At 39.5% G+C, this 19,110-nt stretch overlaps 1 protein-coding gene across 1 annotated transcript; it reads left to right on the top strand.

Annotated features, from left to right (window-relative positions):
* Positions 1-895: 895 nt before the first annotated feature.
* On the top strand, positions 896-19,098 carry TTPA (alpha tocopherol transfer protein). Its single transcript, XM_069779423.1, has 5 exons — positions 896-1,167; positions 9,937-10,090; positions 11,376-11,569; positions 14,139-14,249; positions 16,240-19,098. Exons 1-5 carry the CDS (start codon positions 973-975, stop codon positions 16,417-16,419), a joined length of 834 nt encoding a protein of 277 aa, XP_069635524.1. The 5' UTR covers positions 896-972; the 3' UTR covers positions 16,420-19,098.
* The last annotated feature ends 12 nt before the right edge of the window (positions 19,099-19,110 follow it).

The raw sequence follows: 19,110 nt of genomic DNA, 5'->3' as shown, positions 1-19,110 counted from the left end.
TCCCACCCTTTACCTATCTGCATTTAGTTAGGCAGATTTTTTTTTACATTCGGAAGACTGAGGGGGACACCTGTAGACATTTCAGCAGCATGTAAGAGTCCAAAACATGGCTAGATATGACCAAAATGCCGATCAAAAAGTAAGTAATTATTAAGCGTACATGTAGGAAGCCAGAGAAGGGGAAGATAGTCTGGAACAAAGTTTTGTAAACCTTTTAATAGGCCTAAGAATGCTTTATAAATTGTATGTTAAATGAAGTATGGCTTTTAGCCTAAGTAGGCCAGAGAGACCTCAAAGGAAACCTAATAAAAGGAAAGGGTTATAGTATAATAGAACTCTTCCCCTTCGATAATTGAACTCGCTGCTGGGCAGCAAGGTTGGACTAAAGCTGAATTCAATTTCAGCATCCTTCCTCCAGGCAGAGTGGATGTATTTCTATTACTGCACATTTGCCTTAATGACCAGGTGCAACGCCCATCTCTCCTTAGCTGCAATGAGGTTTCAGCTTTCCGCCATTTAATATCTGAAGATGGATTATTTTCGCCTAAAAGGCGAACCGCCCTTAGCGGTTTCCAGGGGTCCGGGATGACCGGCCTGCGGCGGGCGGTGCGGGCACCCCCTGCCCCCGCCCGCCCCCCAGCAGGAGCCGGAGCCGGAGCCGGAGCAGCCCCTTTTCGGAGCTGCAAGCGAAAACGCGAGAGATGGGCGTAAAGCGTAAAATTCTAAAAACTGGTCGGGCCCGTCAAAGCGAAGAAACCACCCCCGGCGACCGGCCGTCGCAGCCGGGTCGGCCGAGGACGCGGCACACACACCTGCCTCCTCCCCGTTCCCCTCCGTTCCGGGAGGGTGCTCAGGGGTTAAGCCCCGCCAGGGGCGGAGGCAGCCCGGCGGGGCTCCGCCGCGGCTCCGTTTCCAACGGGACCGGCGGGGCCGAGCGCGGCCGTCGCCTCAGAGCCGGCCGGCGGCGGCGGGATGTCGCAGGGCCCGCCGGGCGCGGGGCGCCTCAATGACCTTCCCGACCACTCGCCGCGGGTGCGCAGCGCCGTCGCCGAGCTGCGGCGGCGGGCGGAGGCAGAGCCCGGCCAGCGCTGGACGCAGCCCCTCGCCGACTCCTTCCTGGTGAGGTTCCTGCGCGCCCGAGACTTCCACCTGGAGCTGGCCTGGAGGGTAAGGAGGGCCGGGGGGGGGGGGGGAGCGGGCGCCGCCGCCGGCCCCCCGCCGTCTGCCGAGGGGGAGGAGGGGGTGGCGGCGGCGGCCGCTCCGTTGCGTGGGGAGCCCCCGCGGCGGCTGTCGGACAGCCCGACCCGGCCCGGGGGCGTCCCAGCCGCCCGCTGGCGGGGCGGGGTCCCGCGGGCCCACCGGGCCTCGCACCCCGCCGCCTCCGGGGGGTCTCGCCGCCTCCGCGGGGGGGGGGGGGGGGGCGGGGGGTGTCGCCGCCGGCCCAGGGGGATGCCGAGGCACCGGGGCGGCGGGTGGGTCGGGGGATCGAGCAGCAGGCGGGGGGCACTGCTGGGGGCGGACGGAGCCCGGGGCTGCGGTCGCGGGTGGGCGAGCCGCGCTGGCTGGGTCGGCGCAGGCCGGGCGGCGAGTTGCAGGGTGTCACTAACGGCTTGTCACGCGTGTCTTCAGCGTGGCGCCGTGTAGACGTACGGTATTGTGGCTGGCTTTGTGCAGCCTGGGTGAGGTAGCAGCAAGGTTGCGGTGAGGGCGGTACAGTCGCGAAAGGTGGAGGTTACGGTAAGCGTGGTAAGGTCACAACTCCCAGCAGGAAACGGCGGACAGCCTTATCATGCTTATCAGGCTCGGGTTACTAGCTGCTAGTAGTGACACTAGTTTCCCTACAGACTTAGAGTTACTCTAACATAAAGCTATGAGTAAAAACTTCTCGGAGTTCAGTCATTCACAACGCTCCTTTCGGGCTTTGGTGAGTTTTGGTACTTTCCCGGCTGTTTGTGTGGCTCTTTGCCTTACAGACAGCGCGTGCGTTTTTTCAATACCAAAAAGTACAAATTGTTATCAGTTGTTTCTTTTGTTTCAGAAAGATTGACAGCCACTAACCCTTCTGAACAGAAAGTATTTCCAAATCTTCCCAGGGCAAAAGCGGTCATTCACTTGTACTAACTGGAAACTGTGTTTTATTGGAATTTGATGCTCATGAGACAGCGTTGCCCAACAGACCTCACCTTCTAGTTTCTGACTTCTCTGCACTGTAGATTTTCTAAGTTTACTTACCATAAGAGAAGATTGTTTGCATATGGATATATTGCAGGATCAGGGTAGCTAAACAAGAATGTGACAAATTAAATTGAACCCTTAATCACAAATAGCTTTAAAAATGGTATTTTGTGTTCTTTTCATTTGGTTCATAAGACTTGCATCATAGGTTTAAACCTTTCCTCCTCAGCAGAAGTAGCAGCAAGTCAAGCCAGATTCCTTTGGATATCTACGGATCTTACTTTTGCTTGAAGTTCCTAAGACTGTTTATATCAGACATGTGCTAACAATTGTAGAACTGTGCCTTTTTTTGCTTTTCCAGCAAAAGCCATTTTGTTTTCCTGTATTCCTTGGTTCCAAAAAGTAGGGCTTAATGAAGACAGTATGTGCTCCTAAATATGCATTCCTAATTGCATTGCAATTGGTTGTTACTGATAATCCCGTAGACAGGACAGTGGCACTTCAGAATTTGGCCCATATGTTTCTGCGCTTTCTTGTGATTAATTGTGAGATGTCTTGTAGGTAGAACTAATCTTCAAGAGTGAGGAATGAAAGCTAGGTTTAGAGATGGAGTCTACGAAGTAGCAAATTTCTTATATTCTTCTTGAGATTTGGCCCTCTAGGGCTGGGGACCTATTTTGGAAAAGCTAAGTCTTTTTAGAATCTTTTCAGAATTTCTGAGTCTCTACAGGCTTCTAAGTTTCCACATTTCTTGTTTGGACCCTTCTTTGAACTAAGGGATTCTGATGTTCAAAAACCACCTGTGTTTAATCTTTCCATCTAGAATTTCAGGTCTCCCAATGCTGTAGCTACTTGTACTTAATCTTCCATGTACCAGGTGATACTAATTTCTAGGTTACTTCTCTTATAGCATGGGAAGAAGGAAATAAGTACTTTTTTTTTAAGGAATGTGTTTATCTGCAATTGCTATATTAAAGCCCAAGAGAATTATTGTGCAAAAATCTGCGGTGGTCATAAGATGTATGTTCACCTAACCCAAGTCTGACCTCATGCAGAAGTTATGTTAATAATTCATCCTAGACAGAGCCCTCCTGCCATCAGTCCAGACAGTGGCTGCTCCCTCCTCTCCTGGTTTGATGTTGCCTTTCAGATTGGAGTTCAGGCTGATATGGTCCCTTTTTGCCCACTGGGCTCCTGTGTACTACTGCGTAATACTTGCAGAGCAGCTAAGGGGTAATCAAAGTTTGTGGCTCAGTCAATGTTTGTAACTGGAGATCTTCAAGCTCTTGTCAAGCATCTTTCTTAGTATGGGCTTATACTTAGCCTTAAATATGAATCAAGAGTCTGGCAACTGACCAGACTGTGTATTGATGCATCCCTGGTTAATATTTGACACAGATTTATCTGATTTCAGTTTATCAACATTTGGAAATGCTTCAGAAAAGAATATTTGGGTAGATTGTGGCAAGACATTCTGTTTGTGAATCTTTTATGATGCCTCATTCCAACAGCAATCTTTTACACTTTTCTACTGGCAATTCCAAACTTGCTTTCAAGTACTGATTTATCGATACGTGTCATGCTAGAAGGAAATCCACCACTGAAACAGGGAGCTGGAATTGAAGAACTTGAAGAGCTAGAACTGTCTGTATTTTTTAAAGCCAATGATTATTCAATTAAGCTTAGTAACAGACTATTCTCAAGTTAGAAGAGAATTCATCTTCTGCATTTTGAATCACAGGAAGGATTAGTCTTGGCCCAATGGCTTATCTTAGAAAGTGGTTGGAGATGTATGCATGAACCCGAACTGCTTAAGTACAAGCTCAAGAAGAGGAGATGAAGTTAAGCAGATAGCTTCCACGAAAGGTTTTCAAATGCATGAATGTTGTTGGTAGGAAAGTGTTAAGTCAGGCTACATGAAATACTGGCAGAGATTTGTGTCTAGGAATGAACACAAAGTCCTTTGATACAGGCTAGCAATGACTGTCAAACACCACAACAAACCTTCCATAGGTAAATAAGAAATTTTCTTGTCCCGTGAGACTTCTAGGTAATACTGCCCTACTGTTATGGTTTAACCCCAGCCAGCAACTAAGTACCACACAGCCGCTTACTCACTCCCCCACCCAGGGGGATGGGGAAGAGAATCGGGAAGAAAAAAGTAAACTCGTGGGTTGAGGTAAGAACAGTTTAATAGAACAGAAAAGAAGAAACTAATAATGATAATGGTAATGCTAATAAAAGGACAATAGTAATAATAAAAGGATTGGAATATACAAGTGATGCACAATGCAATTGCTCACCACCTGCCAACCAACACCCAGTTAGGCCCTGAGCAACGATCCCCCCAGCCCCACTCCCCCCCGTTTATATACTAGACATGACATCACATGGTATGGAATACCCCTTTGGCCAGTTTGGGTCAGCTGCCCTGGCTGCGTCCCCTCCCAACTTCTTGTGCCCCTCCAGCCTTCTTGCTGGCTGAGCATGAGAAGCTGAAAAATCCTTGACTTTACACTAAACACTACTTAGCAACAACTGAAAACATCAGTGGGTTATCAACATTCTTCTCACACTGAACTCAAAACATAGCACTGTACCAGCTACTAGGAAGACAATTAACTCTATCCCAGCTGAAACCAGGACACCTACCTACCAAAATTCACGCTCGGAAGGAACAGTGTTATATCATTACAGCATCTCTTGTGCCTTTGTAATTCCTGTTAGAGATACAGGTATGGATGAAATGATAATGCTGCAAAAGATTTCAGTCTGCATATAAATTCATACCTGAGCTAAGCATGTTGTTTGCTCATTAATTTGTACAGATCCACCTACCTACTATATATGTTCTAAACTGAGAAGTGGGGTTACGGGCCCCCATTAATTCTGCTAAAGCAATGGGTTTATATATCCCTTTTTTAATGTACCAGCTATGTATCTATGTTTGAATTCATTGTGATCAAAACTACTGTCACCCGGATTCAGTAGTGATATGTGAAATCTGGAGAACTAGCATCTCCTTTCCTCCATAAATCTTTTTGCATCCCACAACTCTTGTATAAGGCTAATTCTTATTGACTTGGGGATACTGTCTTTTTGTACTTGAAATAGATTATACTCTGGTGAAAAGAATGAAAATCTTTAAATTCACTAAAAATGCAACATTGAAACTCTATGCTAAGAGATGTTTTCATAACATACCACTTAGAATTTTGTAAGCATTGTTTTTATGGCACTCAAAACTGTCTAAATATCTAGGATACTTTCAGGAGTTCTGGTTGATACAAAGGTATATAGCCAGACTTTGTCTTTGCTCTGCATTTGACTTATGGCGGAATTAAGACTTCCTAGTATGTTGTACTGCAAATAAGTTGCTTAGAATAACTATGATGTACAAGAAGGATTGTTTTCTATAGTGTCAAACATATTGCTGAGTCTCAGGCATTATCTCTGAGCATCTTCACATCGTTCAAATACAAATACCAAGTTTAAATCAGTTACTTGGCAGTAACTTCCATCAATACAGAGGGATTCCTCAAAAAGGACGGAAGAGCCCCTGTTAGGCTCTCTGGCCTGACTGTTGAGGAAACACAAATCAGTCAGCCAGTCTTCCCTTTGTGCGGAGCCAAATGTCTCAAATTACGCATGTGCCAGTCTTTTCCCAAGTGGCAAAGAGGGTAATGCATATGGAATTGGGAAAGTTCTATGCTTCTATAAAAATATTTTAAATTCTTTGTGTATACCATATGTTTAAATTCTGTGTGTTGCTATATACACATATAAAAATACATATAAAATATATATGCATAAAGGTGTGTGTATATACATATGTGTGTGTGTGCTTATACTCTAAATTTGAGCTGTTGGTTTCTCCATCAAAGATTGCCAATAGAAAACTTTTTTCTCCCTAAACATCGCACAAGTTCGTACAACTGCTGACACAGTAGAGGCCTAATTCTGTCTAGCATCCTTGTTAATATGAATAAATTGTTATTAATAAAGAAAAAACATAATTAATTTACATATACAAATACATTGGTTTCTGTAAGAAGCACGGTGTGTTTGGTTCTTTTAATTCTAAGTAAAGTACTAAGTTCATTTTTTTGTTGTTTTGTAGCACATGAATCATGGATTAATCAGTAACTTTATCATTTTTGATGTTCAGAAATCTGGAACCATCCCCAACAGACCTGAGGAAGAAACCCTCTTAACTAATGCTTAACTCCAGACACTGGAGGTTTTCATCCAGCTTTTCCTATTTATCAAGTTATCTTGCATCTATTTTCAGACGCTGAGCAGATGCTAAGTAGGTTATTCAGTGTGTAAACACAGATAATTATACATTGAGATGTTTTCTTGTGTTCAAAGTGCATGAGCTATTTTTTATACAAGGTAATGAATGCTCCTGTTTTTCCTGATATTAGGTTACTTCATTGTCTACCCCCAGACTTTATTATATGTAATATTTATGTTTCTCCTTGCTGTCTTTATTGAAAAAAAAAATTCATGTTTTTCAAATATTCTATGTGAATTTCTGTGTTTAAACACTGTTAAACTAGAAATTTTTAAAATAAAGTAAAATAGTAAGTACCCACTGGTAGTTTTTTAATTCTTCTATATGTTTGAGGATTACTCATGTAAGTAGCTCTGTCTGACTTGAGTATGTCCAGCTCCTAGGAAAGGGATTGTTTCCATAAGTAAAAATGTACAGAAGATGTCCCAAAACTAGCTATAGATGTTATGGAAGATTATCTAACACTAACCTTCAGCTCTAAATTATTTCAGCTGATTAGATCAGATGGTTTTCAAAATCTGAGAACTCTTCAGCATTCATGGTTTTCTGGCCAAGAGAAGTACATTTGGAGCTTAGCCATGTTATGTGTCTATGTAAAAAGGTGTACCACTTGCCCATGTCATGGAAGGTGTCGGAAGTATTCCAACCACCTACTTACTCCTTTATGGACTCACCAGTTAGGTAAATCATGTCTTTCCTAAGGATCTTGAGTATGTCACAAGCTGTGAACACCATTTCCTTTCTCCCAAGGTCCAGAACTTAAACGTTTGCCATTTCCAACTTGGAAAATGGAAATATTCATGAAAATAAGAAACTAACTATACTGACAGGATAGGATTATTTAGGGGATTGAATGAATGTATCATTTTTATTCTCATCTTGGTTTTGGCAGGCAGCTCTTCAAAGAGCTGTTTAAAATATTTATGTATTTGTTACTTAGGTTCATTAAGTTGTGGTACAACAGATTTTAGAAGCAAAGCAAGAAATTATAAAGCTAGAGATTGTTGCATAGTTGTTTTGAGGGTGGTTTTGTATTTTGCTGCTGTTTAAGTGTTTGTATTGGAAAGACCGAGGAAAAGAACATAATATGTTGACAGTGCTGTCTGGTTGGCACAAAGCCGTTAGGATTGCTCAAACAGTGCCCTTTGTAGAGAGTCAAGTACTAACAGAGTGAGATAATCAGAGTACCTAATCAGGACTATTTTTGAAATCATAGTGAATTTCTATTCCACAAATTAACTTATTTTCCCTACGTCACCCCCCCCCCCCCCTTTTTTTATTTGTTTGGTTTTAAGTTGTCATAGACAAACTGATTTAATGCAATCAAAAGGCTTCTAGTAAAATTCTCCTAATGGATAAATGTTTGTTTCTATGGTGTATGATTTAGGATGAGGCTTTTACCAACTTCCTCATTACCAAATCAAATGGGATTCCAGTGTGGCAGATGAACTTTTTCATTTTTGTACCTATAAATACATATTTATAGGTGCTCTTTCCATGAAGGATATAGACAATTTCTGATCAGTATACCTTGTATTTGTAAGTAAATTCTGCTGACAAACTGTAGTGCCTTATAAACAGTTTCCTCATGACAATTTGTTTGAGACACCTTCAAAATAATTCAAGACCTTAATCTGAGGAGAAAAGCCTTAAGCTGAAGAAAAAGTTTATATTTTATGTAAAATGATACAAGAAACTTGAAAGTAGAGGGAAGGGTAAGAAATAAGACCAATTATCTAACATAAGCATGATATGGGTGAGTCTCAGGTTTCACTCTTTAAGAGTTTGTAGGTAAGCATCAGCATAGCTGATGCTGTGATGGTTCCAAAGGATGAATTCAGTATCCACTGAGGTTCCTTCTGACCATTCTTTCTATGAAGATGGTGAATAAATGATTCTTGCATAAATTACAAATTTCCTGTATCTATTTAAGTTTATGTTTTATTAGTTGGAGTTGTCAGTTCTTTTAACTCTAATGCCTCTGTTGCGAAATGGGGAGTAATTGAGAAATTAATAAAAATTAATTTCTGTTAATACAGATTATCAGAAGTAAAAGACTGTTGGTCAATGCTTTCATTGTGGTGACCATGTTTAATCTGTGAAACTGTGCTGAGGATCAGATGGTTATTTCCTGTTTGATGAAATATAGTAACAATTTGAAAGGCTAGCCTGTGTGTTCTACCTTTAAGATTTAAACCTACATTTCAGTTTGTTGGAAACAAGATATTGAAAAATTCTGATTCTCTTAGCTCCTTTGAAGGTCTCAGGTTAGAAGTCTAAACTGTAGCTATTTAGGAAATTGCAATACCAAATCTAAATTACTTGCCAGAGCTATCCCTCTACCCTTCAAACTCAGTGCTAGAGAATTAGCATGGGTGATACAGCAGAGGCAGAATTTAGTTGATAAATTGAGAGGAAGCTTTTTAGAAGGTAGTCTTGCACAGCTTCCCGCTTACCTATGCAAAATGTCTTAAATCAATTTTAGTTGCAGAGCATAGTAGTCCATTTTCTCCACTACCACTTAATTAATATTAAAGGAGAAAAAGTAATTAGACTTGGAAATTAGAACTACTGCATCACCAACTTAATTTTTCATGATCCATCTCTAAGATGACCTCTCACAGTATCACCTGTAAGTCCTCTACATAGATGTTACCTCAGAAAAGAACACCTTTAATTAACTCTTCCTTACAGTTAGGCCATAGTCTTTCAACACACGGCCCTTCCTGTTCCTTAGCCATACTAGTTTATGATGCTGCCTTCCAGCCTTAGGAATCAGGGTGATCGTGTCCCTGATAATGGACAGGGTCTCTGTTTTAGCAGAACAGGTTCTCATTATTTCCACACTGGAGGAGGGAAATTGTCTAATGGGTAGTGGACCCACTACATTGTTATTTTCTGCCATTTCAGAGGGGTAGGAGGGACTTTGAAAATATTCTTCAGACATGCTGATGATCATGTCTTTCTCAAATAGTAAACAAAAATTATTAATGACTGTGTGTACAAAATGGGCCCATACTTTGTGGAGGGGGAGGGTGGGTGGGTAAATCGGAATGTTCCTCTAAAATTTTGCATGTGTAAATTCAACAAAACCTGAATGAATCTGATGCAGTATCAAACTGAATAACCCTAAATGTAACCTGAATAAGAAAACTGGGGTTTAGATGTATTTTACATAGAAACTACAGGCTTTTTCTACACACTCCAATTTTCTCTTCTGATAGAAAATGACAATTGCAGTCCATTAACAATTTGACAGAATTTAATTCATTGTAACTCACTTACTTGATACAGTATACCAACCTTCTGCTTCTAGGAGTGATTTGCTTAAAATACACAATGAAATGATAGCTAATTTAATTAATTAAACCTCTGACAGTAACCACATGTTGAAAACTTATTTTTAACTGTGCTCTTGATGTAATACCTGATGCTTACCTGACATCCACATTTATTTTTTCCAGTTATTGAAGAATTACCAGAAGTGGAGAATTGAATGCCCAGAAATAAGTGCAGATTTACAACCATCTTCTATTCTTGGTCTTTTGCATGCTGGCTATCATGGAGTCCTGAGATCAAGGGACCCACATGGAAGCAAAGTCCTAATATATAGAATTGGTGAGTGACAAAATTCCTTGGACCTGTTTCACACCTGGCTGTGGCATTGATGTTTTTGTTTTGGTTTGGGTGTTTTTTTTATTGTTTTGTTTTGTGGGGTTTTTTTAATTATCACAATTTCAGCAGCAAAATAGAAGTATTTTATGAATGCAACACCAGGCGTTGATACAATTAGATAATATCAGAATGTCTTAACTAGAAAGGTAACATATTTATGTTCCCTGTCAGAAATACCTTTACATTAATATAAAAGTGAGTTTATTGAGCTGTAACAGTTACATGATTTGACTTGTATACTGGTATGGCTAAGGCTGTACAATCCTTTATAAAGAACTTATTTCCTTTTTAGTGGAATTCTTGTCTGCATCAAAAGAAGTCTTAAGCTTAAAAGCCTAAAACTTGTAAGAATATGTGGTTATTTGGGTGTGAGTGTCCCAACAATTATTTGTTTCCATGCAAATTTTCAAAGCTGTGCTACGACTCTGGTACTTGTGCAGATGCAGCACAGAGCAGGGAGAGAGAACAGAAAAAAAATGTGTACACCTAGTCACATACCAATGTTTGGTTTAGATACGGATGAGAGGTTCTCTGGGTTTTCACTGTTTACACGTAGCCAAAGAGCCCTATCTAACACCAATCTGAAGATCCTTGGTTTGTTTGATGCACTCCCAAAAGTCTTTTAAAAAAAAGATGTAGTTAAATGATCATGTGTTACCGTATTTCTTTGTTCTTGTTTTGGACAGAGACATTATTTTTGCCAACTTTCAAAGAACTGTTTTATTATCAGTTGATCTAGTAGAAAGTTGTGCTCTCTGAAGCTTTCATCTAGTGTTAAGGCTCATCCCGTGCAATTCCTTGCTCAGGCCTCAGAAAAACAAGTGAGATTCACTGAATCTTGGCAGAATTACTATATTGAAGAAAAATTATATGAATTGATTGGATTGGTGATGTGTAGTTTCTGCTAGCATGACTGTTAGTGAATTAAGCTGTTCCTGTCAAAACCTTGTACTGGAGGCTATGGACATAGGTTGGACATACTACATTAGGTGGCATCTACAACCGTCTACCATTAGGTGGTACCATCTACAAAAAGAGTATAAAAGATGAGTGACAGAGCAGACACACAAAATAACTTCTGTACTGGCAAATTGGTTTATTTCAGGATCTTTGATACTGCTGGTTACTTCTTGTTCCTGAGAAGGACATTAGAAGCAGTAGCAGACAAAAGTACAGGTGTACGTGGTATTCTTGTGGTAATGCACAAATAAATCTATTTACTCTTCAGGACAATGGGATCCCAAGTTATTTACAGCATATGATGTGTTTCGTGTAAGTCTCATCACATCTGAACTCATTGTAAAGGAGGTTGAGACTCAGCGGAATGGAGTCAAGGCTATCTTTGATCTTCAAGGGTGGCGATTTGCTCATGCATTTCAAATCAGTCCAGCAGTGGCCAAGAAAATTGCTGGTGTTCTCACAGTAAGTATGACATACTGCTTTATGCTGCTTCATTGTTATAACTCCCAATTTTTCATCTGTTCTAAGCTATAGTAAATTTTCCTTCCGTAGTCCTTCTTTGAGTCTATACAGCTTTAAAGAACAAAATCTTAAATCCATTAAGTCATAGGTTGTGCTTGATTTGACTTAAAGTATGTTCTTGTATAGCACTAAATGCCCTTTAACCTCTGATGTTTTATAAGAACTCCACCAGCCTGGTACGACACAAAAATTTCATGAGTGTAAGAGCAGATGAAGCCCAGTTTTGTAAGGATTTGTGTTCGTTACCCCATTTCATCTCTTCTCTTCCATGCTCTTGTGCATTAACTCAACATTCAAAGTTTTTTTCCCTGAGACTCAGAGAAGGTGAGAAATAGCATGTGCTAAGAGTAGTTAAGGGCAAGACAGTACTAACTTGTTACCAGTACGGATGATGCTACGTGATCTTCCATCTGCTACCAACAGACTGCATAATGTTTATGTTCTGCTTGCTTTTTGCTCCCCAACATGAGCAACTCACTGCTGCCTCACCTTGTATTTTTCACAAAACTTGTAGGAACTTTACTGTATTTAAGACTTGTTCTATTCTGTCAAACTCGGTTGAACTTTGCCAATGGATTTGAGAGGGGAAAAAAAAGAATGAAAGAAAAAAAGAACGGGACAGAGAATTGACAGTGTAGTCCTATAATCCCATTTTCCTTCAGAAGTTAGTTTGAAAGTCAGTAATAAAAAAGCTGCTAGGCTGTGATGTGGAAATGAGCCAGGAAGATAATCTCTTGTTCTGATTTGGTAAGGTGCATATCTGAGGTTCAGTCAAAGCTTAGTCATTGAACTAATATCATCAGAATGTCAGCTGCTCTTCCGTTTTGATATCTGCTGTAAAACTTCAGTGAAACCAGCAGGTATTCCCAACTTTTCACATCTAGAATAAGAACTCTTCATGTTCATACGATCCTGGGCCAGATCTCATGAGAACAGGACTAGTGACAGTGTTTCAGTTGATTTCTGAGGTAGTAAACAAATTGCTGGTAATTTTTTACCCTTGAAATAGAGCAGAAAGGAAGTAGAATATGATTTGCAATTATGTCTAAAGGTTTCAGTCCATTATCTCAGACCAGGAAATTCTTTGTATGTGATGTTTCCATCTTGACCTATTTCAGATTTGTTGCAAGCTTTTCAAGCTTCTAGACGTTCATTATGGCTATTGAAAAAAAGACAGAAAAAATTATTGTGTTTCCAGTGTTCTTTCTGAAGAAGAGAAAAAAGTTTAACTCATTTTTTTCAGATTTCTTTCATCACTATAACTGGGTTCATATATTTCACCCAGAGATTGTCTTAGTGTTGTTCAATATGCTTGTAAGTAAAAATTAACGAACCTTAGTTTTAACCCTGTGTTTTCCTTAAGAGATGTGTCTTGCAAATTATTATCCTCTATAAAGAAACAGAAGAGAAAGAAAATATGTACTGAGGAATGGAAAGCATAGTAAGATTAGTAAGTGACATTAGCTTGAAAAATCTGCTACCTGAGGCAAACCCAAACTGTTTTGTGAAAAACATGATAGTAGACTTTAAGTATACAATAACACATAATAACATGCAGTAAACCTATAATCTGGTAGTTTTAAGGTCTCTATCATACATTAAAATCTAAAGGGAGTTGTACTTAAGAAATGTGTGGGGTTTGGGTTTTTTTTATCCGTAGAAAAGTGCATGAAACAATAATGTGAGAAGAGCTACTGTACTAGTGGGGAGAAGTGTTAGTGAGAAGTACCATTTTTGTAAGCATAAAACCTCTGGTTGCAGAGGTAGTATCAGGTGGGATATGAATGGAAGCTGTACTTACCCCATGGTGTAATGCTGTCTTTGAGCACTGCCATATTTTCTTTTAACTTTCAAAGGTCTGGTACTTCTAAATGAATCTTGAATGCAAGTAGAAGTATGTCATATTATAAAGGCTGTATAGCAGATATAATTTTTATTTTCATTACAACAGTAATCTTGTAAAGCTGAACTTCTGGCTTGGGCAAATTCCCAGTAATTTCAAGGCTTGTCTCTAAATTAGAAATACAATTTATTTAACTTAAATTTAGTAGCTTCAATGGTTTATATTTTTATATATTTACATATTATCCTTCAGGCTGTGAATTGCCAATGAAAGCACAAGGCTAGATTGCTTTTTGGTAAATCAGCAGCAGAATCTCTGTTGTGAAAAATTATACCTCTGAGGAAGGTTGAGCACAAGCTTTGTGTACATTGCTTATGTGCAAATTGATGAGGGTTTTGTTTGTTTGGTTGGTTTTTTTTTTAATAGTCAGCCTCCCCTCATACTGATTTTTTTTTTTTCCCCTTGTAATGGGAGAAGCAAGATAGGATTTTTCTAAGTGTTGTTGGGGCAGTGTAGATTCAGAACACTCCAAAGAGCAGGGTTGGCAAGGTCAGGAGTAATTCTCTAGCCTATGGACTAGACAGTTTTCACAGACTTGTCCCTAACAATAGAATGTTTTCAATAATATTTTCTTTTTCTTACACTGTTTTTCATGTATGTTGACAGGATTCCTTTCCACTAAAAGTTCGAGGTATCCACTTGATTAATGAGCCTTTATTCTTCCACCCAGTCCTCGCTCTAATTAAGCCTTTTCTCACTGAAAAAATAAAAGATCGGGTGAGTGCACACAAATATTTTTTTCTGCCGCAAAACTCTTACATGACAATCTGTAGCACTTCCCTTAGGATCTGGTACTCCTGAGCACTGAAGAGCATAAATCATTTTTGTCTGTTAGTGCCACTCAGGCCTCCAGAATCTAATTGTAAAGCGCTGGCAGTTATCAATAATGTGAGAGTTGTAAGTGGTCGCTGTTATCACTGCTCTAAAGATAAAAACTACTGTGACACAGAGAGGTTAAATAATTTGCTTGAGGTCACACACAGTTCTTCTGCAGAACTAGGAAGAAATAGGTCCTGGATCTCCCAGCGCTCTGCCTATAAATGACAGAAATTGTCACTGAACAATGATGTTATGCTCCAAGTTGCACAGAATTAGAAGATGACAACTTTTTAGTTCTGAAAGACCTGCAGAGGCGTTTATGCATTAAACATAGGTCAGGCTGAAGTTGAAAGTTTCTTTCCAAATAGCTCCTTAATTGTTTTAAATTGTTCTGCAGTTTTAAATCCGAAAACCTTGTTTGTATTTGGATGCAAAAGCATGCCAAAAATTCTGGTTTATTGTAGCATAGGAAGAATATTGGTGGTTTCAGCTGGCACAAAAGGAAGTACTGTGAAGTGTTAACAGCAGGACTAAGGTACAAAATAATCAGTCCTGCCTATTTTTATTCCCATTCTGAAGCCTCCTTGTCTCAGCACGTGGATCTTCTGCATTTGCAGTAGCCACGGCACTCCAGGACAGTAGATCCAGATTTTTCTGGTCACTGTTAGCTGTTATTTGCCAGTCCCCTTTTTGTAGCATGTGTATTTTGTTACGGGAGAGAGGCAAGATTCTTTCTGCCAGCCTTGTGCAGTCCCTCACTCTCAAAAGATGACTAAAAAGTGTCTTGATGCCATGGCACTTCTCTCACATTAATACCTCTGAAAAAAAGCCCCTGTCACCTGATCTAGCTCAGAATATCTTGGGCTAGAACTCAAAAAGCAGAAAAGAGGGTAGATGTAAAGGCATAAAAGAAAACAAACCAGATATTGCAGTTCATGGAGTGGAATAGAACCAGACTGGCTTGTCTCCTGGCTTAGTTAGAGGTATGACCTGAAAAAAACAAACTCAGCCAGTTCCCCATACCCTCATAGGAATAATTACTATTCATTCATTCTTTTACGTTCTGATGAGGAAGTGTTAGATAAAAGGCAGCCAACTACTACAGGAGTGCATATTCTTGTAGTCTTTGTGTAATAATAATTGCAGAAAATTCTTGTCAAGTGTTCATAAGAGGCCTATAAAAGTGTCTGACTGGAACTAATGAACAAGGCTTCAAAATAGCTACAATGAAGCAAAAAGAGAAGAACAGAAAGTACAGTATTACAAGGGTTAAAGTGGAGAAGTAGTCCAGGATCTAATTTCAGTTGGAACTGAAACATAGGGACTGAGATATAGATTGTTTTGAATATCCTCCTTGGCACCTGTCTGAACCTACATATGTATTACATAAAGTTGTTTTTAAATAAATGTGGCAGGACCAGATAGTAATGACCAGGAGCCAAACACTGTTCTTTTCTTGGAAATGACTCAAAAGCAAGTACATGATAGCTGTCATGACAAGACCAAACCCCAGTCTTCTCATGGTTTAGCTCACTTTAGCTGTGTGGATGTAGCGTGTACCCTCATCAGTGTTGCTAAGCCAGTGTGGAAGAAGCATGTAGTTAGTTTTGGCTCCTGTGCTCGCAGCTGCATAAAATGCAGTTCTCGGGTTGTAGCCCATGCTTCATCAAGCTGCAGATACTGAGCAGGACAGAGTTTGAGCACCCATGGGAAACTCAATTATGTTGTACTTTCTTCTTCATTTAAGGAGCTCATTATGAACAAGTACACTTGTTTAGTCAAACCAAGCTGGTAGCTGCAGTTCTTGCACCGAGTTTCTTTACTGCGTGTTTTCACTCAGTAGTCTAGCATTCATACCCAAGTAAATTCTTTTCATGTTTTGTTTTAGGTGTATATGCATGGAAATAACTACGTGCAGAGTCTGACTGAACATTTCCCGGTCAGCATTCTCCCCCAGGAATATGGAGGGGAGGAAGTCTCCATGGAAGAGCTGGCCAAGGAATGGACTGACTTTATAATGGCATCTGCAGATTATCTTCAGAGCATTTCTCTGGTTGCCCAGGAATAACCTTATTAACAGTATTATATCAGTTCTTGAACACTGGAAGTGGAAATAAGTTTAATACAAAATATTTCATGTAAACTTGAAATTACTGTAAATGAAATCAGTATGTCTTTGCAAGGCACTGAGTATTATACTGACTACACTTTCATACTAACTGGATTCTATCAGTATGTACATCTGAAGAGATTAAGGAATTCTGCATATTTGCAATACTGTTTGTAATTGATTAACTTGTATGATGAAAAGCTGAATGCTGCGTTGGATATCAGGGATTGATACTGCTCCTGTTAAGTCTTTGGAGATGACTCATCTGTAATAATGCAGTCCAGAACCTTATGCATAGCTCTTGTATCTTGGCTTGTCAAAATAATACAATACAAAAAAGAACAGAACATGAATGGGGTAGACTAGTTTATTTTGGAAGTATGACTACAGGGCTAATTTACAAGGAGTAAAAAGAGGCTGCTTCTTGGATTGACTCTCAGGAAAAAAGACTGTTTTGTTAGTTTGTGTCAAATTGAAAATTAGTCAGCAATAGTGAGACATCTGTGTTAATCTTTGTGCTGCTTGTGCAGCTTCCCTTTTTGTGCTAATTAATACAGTAATCTTCCAGAGGACAATAGGGGAAACACCATGTACCTATTCTTCAAGGGACAGTATGAATCAGAAGGAGCAACTGGTAAGAGTGTCAAAACAACCTTGAAAATCCTGATTTTCTTTCTTCAAAGAGATACTGTCCACGGACAAGTGATAAGCGACTGAGATTATGATCATCTTTAATTCAATTGCTACTGTAGAGTGCTACAGAGGTCAAGTTCTTAGCTGTTTGCAGTATCTCTTTGTTTTGAAGGGTGAAGTAGATTATCCTTTGTGCATGTGAACTTTAGAAATACCTGTTGTATGGTTTAAGGGTGCTTGTAGGTCACTTTGGACCTCAGCATAGGAGATGCTGGGAATCTTCTTTTTATTTTCAGAAAAGTAATTGGCAACTTGCCAGTCTGTGTCTTCTGTTGGGCACTGGAAGGAATGATTTTTAATTTCTGTTGAGCCGTCTTCTTTATTTCTGTAGGGATAATGAAAAAAAAAATCTGTCTATACTTATTGAAAACAGATTTTTTTTTTTTTTAAGGGACATAATTCAGATATGACCACTGCATGTATAAAAGCTATCACTCACATTACATAGCAGTATTACCCTGCAATCCCCAGTATTTAATAATCTAAAACATTATTTTATTTTTCACTCAGCTTTTTGTTAAAATCTGTTAGTCCACCAACTGCTAGAGTTCATTTACCCCATTTTTAATGCTGTTTTGTAATAAGCCAGGGGGTCTTTGCATAAGCACTATTTATTTAAGCATTCCAGGAATCCGTAACAAATGCTTTGTTCCTCAGGTAGCTAGAAATGCTAACTTCAGTTATTCTGGAATCTTTAGGACATTGGGATGTTATATTAATATATGCTTAGGGCAGAGAAATGAGACTGTCCTATTAAATCAGAAATTTCTTATTTTAGATTATCATTAATACTGCATTATTGCAGAAGCCATTGGAGGCTATTCTTTATTAACAAGAGGAACATCTATGAAAGGCCCATAGAGTACTTGTTGGTTGTAGTTTCTTCCGCTGTGGTAAGGTCAATGCCAAATACAAAATTATTTCAAAACCGACAAGGATTTTTTCTTCCTTTTTTTTTTTTTTTTTTTTTTTTTCTTCTTCCAGTTCCCTCATTTCCTCAAGTGCATTTTTCATTCTTCTCCTTCAGGGTATCTTTGATAGGGAGGGAGCCTAAAGTTAAAGAAACATTTTCCAGATACATTTTCATATATTCACATATTTCATGTACCTTTCTTTTTCTCGGATTGGACTATTTTGCAATGTAAAAGCTCTGTAAATAGAGGAGTTCAATGAAGTGCTAATTCTTCTTTATAAGAAAATAGACTAAGTAGTCAGGCATTTGGCAATTCTTCAAGTGAGTAACTCAAGTTGCAAATCATTTACAAACTGGAGAACTGAAGCTATTGTCTTAACCTGATGCTCCTTCAATTTTAATCCTTGAATGTAAACTGCATAAAGGAATTAACTGTGTTTCAGTGAACAGGAAGATTTAAACTTTTCCTATGAAACCAATCTGTAATCGTTGCTGTTTTGTGCAGCAGAGACTTCATCTGATTGCATATGTATATGCACATGGACAAAACGTAGCTGTGGTTTTTTTTGGTTGTCATTTGGACTACACCAGCTGTATGAAGTCTTACGTGTCTTCAAAAATATCCTGAATGTATTATTAAATGGTAACGTGTGTGCCACGTTAATTATTTGTTAATGTTTACATGTTATGTAGACGGTAGCAACTCTGCGTAAGGTACAATTGCAGCTGCTGCTCCTAATGGGGCAGGAGATCATTAGGACATTTGCGTAACGAATGGAAGAGGCATTGGTGCGATGGGTGGTGGTGTGGCAGCTCTGAGCTGCCGAATCACCAGAACAAAGAAGTAAAAATCTCTTAAGCACATTGTTCTTCTCTAAGAATACCAGGAGTGCCTCTAAAAAAAGAAAGTTGCCGTTAAATGATGATGCAGATACAATTTTCTACTGACTATAAGCACAATGTAATGCGCAATGTTTTTTAATTTTTTTACGCATTAACAGCTTTATATTAATAAACCTTTTCTAGCTGAACGAGCCTCGTCT

This window comes from Haliaeetus albicilla, chromosome 3 (assembly GCF_947461875.1).
Source record: "Haliaeetus albicilla chromosome 3, bHalAlb1.1, whole genome shotgun sequence".
Lineage (NCBI taxonomy): Eukaryota > Metazoa > Chordata > Aves > Accipitriformes > Accipitridae > Haliaeetus > Haliaeetus albicilla.
Note: the sequence above shows the minus strand (reverse complement) of the source record. Positions and strands in the feature narration are given on the sequence as shown.

What these genes read in the sequence shown, in the direction of transcription:
- TTPA (XM_069779423.1), top strand. Translation starts at nt 973, where the DNA reads ATGTCGCAGGGCCCGCCGGGCGCGGGGCGCCTCAATGACCTTCCCGAC. An exon ending in ACCTGGAGCTGGCCTGGAGG is followed by an intron (nt 1,168 to 9,936) that starts GTAAGGAGGGCC and finishes TATTTTTTCCAG; the next exon opens with TTATTGAAGAATTACCAGAA. An exon ending in CTGAAAAAATAAAAGATCGG is followed by an intron (nt 14,250 to 16,239) that starts GTGAGTGCACAC and finishes GTTTTGTTTTAG; the next exon opens with GTGTATATGCATGGAAATAA.